At 37.0% G+C, this 4,632-nt stretch overlaps 1 protein-coding gene across 1 annotated transcript; it reads right to left on the reverse strand.

The window, feature by feature from the left end:
- Positions 1–2,868: 2,868 nt before the first annotated feature.
- Positions 2,869–4,089, reverse strand: LOC110095588 (F-box/kelch-repeat protein At1g57790-like). The gene has a single exon (XM_020821194.1). The coding sequence runs from the start codon at positions 4,087–4,089 to the stop codon at positions 2,869–2,871; it is 1,221 nt and encodes a 406-aa protein (XP_020676853.1).
- Between the last annotated feature and the right edge of the window lie 543 nt (positions 4,090–4,632).

Below are 4,632 nucleotides of genomic sequence, written 5' to 3' on the forward strand. Positions count from 1 at the left end.
CAATTCGAGCTAATTTAAAAGCAACTTCCGGTCATGAGCACCCTCCGCCCACCGCCTGCGTTGGCCCACTTGAACATATATGAGAAATGTGAAAGAACTTGCTCCATTCGTTTTCTTTCCCTCTCTGGTTTTTTCATTTGTTCTTCTCTGTTCTACAGGTTCACAGGAAGGTGAAGATCAGTTGTGAAATACTGTTAATTTTAATTATTATAATGATAATTAGTTAATAATTATAACTTTATTTGATGTATTAATAAACTCCTCTTAGATCCTATTTCACGCTAAATATATCTAAAATGAACCCCTCGCTACCTGCACCTGGAGTCCTTTGGGATACCGCCACAATTAGGAAAAATTATTGCGTCCTCCAACCTGACGTAGAGCTACATCAGGTAGCCTATGATATATCGCCACGTGCACTTACTCTTGACCGCGCTGCGCGACGACCCGACCCGTAACAATACCAGGAGTTTGCGTAGCTCGGTATTACTAGGTATTGGTCGATTTTGTTGACAAAAACGAAAAATACTATTATGTGAAGAGCAATACCGAGCAATACCGAGTTCTTTTAGGTATTACTCAGTATTGCTCGATATTTGCTAGGTATTGGTCTTCATAGAGCAATACCGAGCAAATACCGAGTAATACCGAGTAATACCGAGCAAATACCGAGCAAATACCGAGCAATACGCGAACATAGTAATCCCGAATTCGGTCCGAGTCGGGTCGTCGGGCCGCGCGGTAAAAAGTAAGTGCATGTGGCGACATATCATAGGCTACCTGATGTAGCTCTAGGTCAGGTGAGAGGACACAATAATTTTTCCGCGATTAGGCTTTAAGGCTTCACGTGAAGAAAGATATCTCCTTAAAAAACTGGCGGGCTTCCTCTTTGCGATTCGGCTCGCCTGTTCTTTTCGGTCGGTCGAACTCCCAAACTCGATATGGATTTCCTCAAGCACTCCATCCCCGCCAATCCAAATAATAGGCCTGCCACACCTTCCGAGAATATCCACCCTCCTGTCGCCGTCGCCGTCGCCGTCGCCGCTGTGGAAACCCTAGGTCCGGACCGCCACCGGAATGCCACCTTGTTCGCCGCCGCTACCACTGGTTCAGTTGGCAGCATAGTCGGGAATGCGAAAGGAAAGTGCATCCGAGGAATAGAAGGAGATGACAAAGAGCAGGACGTGAGCGTACGTGATGGTTTCCCTCTTAACCTCGCTCGGGCTCTTTTACTGGTGGCTCCGATCCAGTCCCAGATGCTGAATCTGCTGCTCGAGAAACTACCCGAGCATTTCAAAGGCGATGCAGCATCTGTAGGTTCTCCGTTGAACCAACTACGATCGCTCGATTTTCCTCGTGGATTCCAGGTCTTTTGTCGAAAAGCTTATGGAGGTTCAAAGATACTTACTCTAGGCAAGAGGGAAAAATTGCGTAAAAATTGGATTTTTAAAATAATTATTAAATTAATTGTAAGTAATTTGTAAAGACAAAGGTTCTCACACAACTCTCCTTGGCCTATTGGTTGAGAGCTTAGGCTTCCAACTAAGAGGTCCAAGGTTCAAGTCCTTGTGTATGCGTTGTGTGTGTGAGTTTGCCTTAAATGGCCTAAATGTCCATAAAAAAAAAAGACAGAGGTTCTCGATGTACTACAAAATACTAAAAATCCTGATTTTCGGGATAAGTATTATTCAAATTTGAGTCAGGTATTATTATTATTAAGCAGGTTTTGTGACTTGCGAGTAGGGGTGCAATTAGACATTACCAATGGAAAAAAGCAACTTTCTAGAAATTTTAATTTCTGGTGATCATAATGGGTATGCAAAACTCAAAGATATCTAAGAGTCATGTAGGCTTAGAACTCCCAATGAAATCGATGCTATAATCCTTTGTTGCAATTACTCTGATGACGAAATGAAAATATATAATGTTGCAATTGATGCCAACTTCAAGAACTTTGCATTAAGGAGTCCATAGCTCCATCATCTTGCTTGCCATGGTAAAGCTTAGAATGTGATTTAGATTGTCCACATTATATCATAAAATTTGTTATAATTTCATATACAATTTTATATGCGCATTTTGTATGTATTCATGATATTATAATGAGTTTTGTAATATGATGTGTGCAATCTTATCATATTTCATGTTTTATCTCCATAACCAAAAAGATGGAGCTATGGACTTGTCACTTGTTGATGCAAGTCCTTGAATGGAGTAATATAACCATTTCATCGAATTTAAAACCATCCATGAATTATTTCAATTTAAATCTACATTAAGTGATACAATAGTAACTAGTTAAATTTTTTATATTGTAAATTTTATTTATTTACATGCAAAATATCCATATGCTACATGCAAAGAAGTTGCAAATGACAAAGATTTTTTTTTTCATTTAATCTTTTTACATTGAAATCCTTGTTTCTATTAAAATAATAATTGAGCTAAGATATATTAATATTGCCTTACAAAGATTTGTTTATGTATTTCCTCACATAATACCTTTTTTTAAAAAAAAATTCAAGGCATGTGATTTATGAGTATATATAATTTTGGGTGCATTTTCTCTCATTCTTTTCATATAAGCTTCTTTTTTTTTAGGTAGTAGTTTTTTATGTTTTATACTCCAAATCATTCTTTACATGTAAAAAGAAGCTGATTCTACTAACTAACAAGATCACAAAATGACTCAAATGTGATATAACATTATTAATATATTTTCTTCAAAACAAATACAAAAGAGGCAATTACATATTTAAATATAAAAATACTCAAAATTATCTAAAAATGTGTCCAATAAAAATTAAAAATAACTTATAATCTAAAAATATTCATATTTCATGCTTAGCAAAGATTAAGATATTTTATTTATGAAAATGATGGTGTAAACCAGATTGATGGCGGCCAATTAGTCCGTAGATAAGGCTGAAGGATATATTGAATGCGATCATTATAAAGATCAAAAAGTCCAACATCACAATCAACATAACCTGGAAACATGTTGCTCCAATGATCAGCGAAATATATGCAGTTTGGTTTAATTCCGATAGCAACTGTGTGATGCAAAGAAAATGTCTGATTACAACCCACAAAAATGGAGTATTCCCCTAGCTCATCAACGGGGATCCATTGAGAATAAGAAGAAGAAGAAGAAGTAACAACATCTAGCTCAAACTTGAAAACAAACATAGACAATGTTGTCGCGTTATGGTTCCTTCTAGGAGTAATATCAATCACCCTCTCTATTTTGAAAAGAGTTCCTGACATAAAAGCAATATAGTACATACAATCAAAGTTTTTGATGCGATAGTATGGATTAGGCCTATTCGGGCAGATCAATTCAACATTTTGTCCATTGAGGTCAAAAGCAAGCACCCTAGAAAAATTTGTAATTGCGTAAAATGTATGATTTTCTTCATTATAGCAAACGTCTTCAAACTGCTCCTTATGCTCCGTGTTGTAAGGAGATAATTGTGGCCCATGAACCCAAGTCAGATCTTCTGAGCATGCCAATGCAAGGGCTTTTGTAATGCCATAGATAACAACAACAATTCCAGAGGTGTCATTAGAGGAGACAATGAACTTATGAAAATATATATCGCGTAAGTCTTCAGACGTAATGTCAAAGAAATTTTCATTGCTAGAATTCCTGAAGGAGCCGTCAGGGGCAAATTGTGGCTTGATAAATTCTTGAAGGGATGGGAGCCATATTTCAGCCTTTGTGATAGGGTTGAACAAGCAAGGTTGTAGATTTATTTTGTCAAGGGTCACAAGCCATCCATCCTTGGAGCCAAAACAACGGCGACCATCAATGTGGTTACTGATGGAAGAGAAGCAACGATGGAAGCTGACGACAGCTTCCTCTCCTTCTATGGTAAGTTCGCGGAAGTTGAGTGTGTCAGAGGCCTCTCCGTCATCATTGGAAAGGAGCAACCATGGGGAGGGACGACATTGAAATCCAAGGAGTGCATAGTTGGATGGAGTGAAATTCCATGAGGTGCAGACAACTGATAATCGAACTAAGTCTACAATGGACAAGTGTGATGAGATGCAGCGGAGGAGATCTATGGGAAGATTAGACCAGTCCATCATATTATTGTATTTGCGGCGACCAATGGTGGAAAGGAGCTACGGTGCCTTCCAACCCTACCAAGCTCGAACAAAAATTAATAAGAGTTGGAGTGAAATATGCAATCTTTGTTTGAGATATAAATATGAGGAATAGAATAAGTATTTGTGGCAAATATTCAAGTGCATTAATATTTCTTCTCATCTGGGGCTAAGGGGCTAATGAAATTATCATGTCGACATTATCCATAAATAGAATAGGGTGCAAAATTCATGTCGTAAAAATTACCAAGCTCGAACAAAAATTAATAAGAGTTGGAGTGAAATATGCAATCTTTGTTTGAGATATAAATATGAGGAATAGAATAAGTATTTGTGGCAAATATTCAAGTGCATTAATATTTCTTCTCATCTGGGGCTAAGGGGCTAATGAAATTATCCTGTCGACATTATCCATAAATAGAATAGGATGCAAAATTCATGTCGTAAAAATTACATTTATTATTTTAAAATTTATATTTATTTTTAAATTAAAATTTATCTTTTATAGCTTCGAATTTATTA

This window comes from Dendrobium catenatum, unplaced genomic scaffold (genome assembly GCF_001605985.2).
Source record: "Dendrobium catenatum unplaced genomic scaffold, ASM160598v2 original_scaffold_76759, whole genome shotgun sequence".
NCBI classification, from domain to species: Eukaryota; Viridiplantae; Streptophyta; class Magnoliopsida; order Asparagales; family Orchidaceae; genus Dendrobium; species Dendrobium catenatum.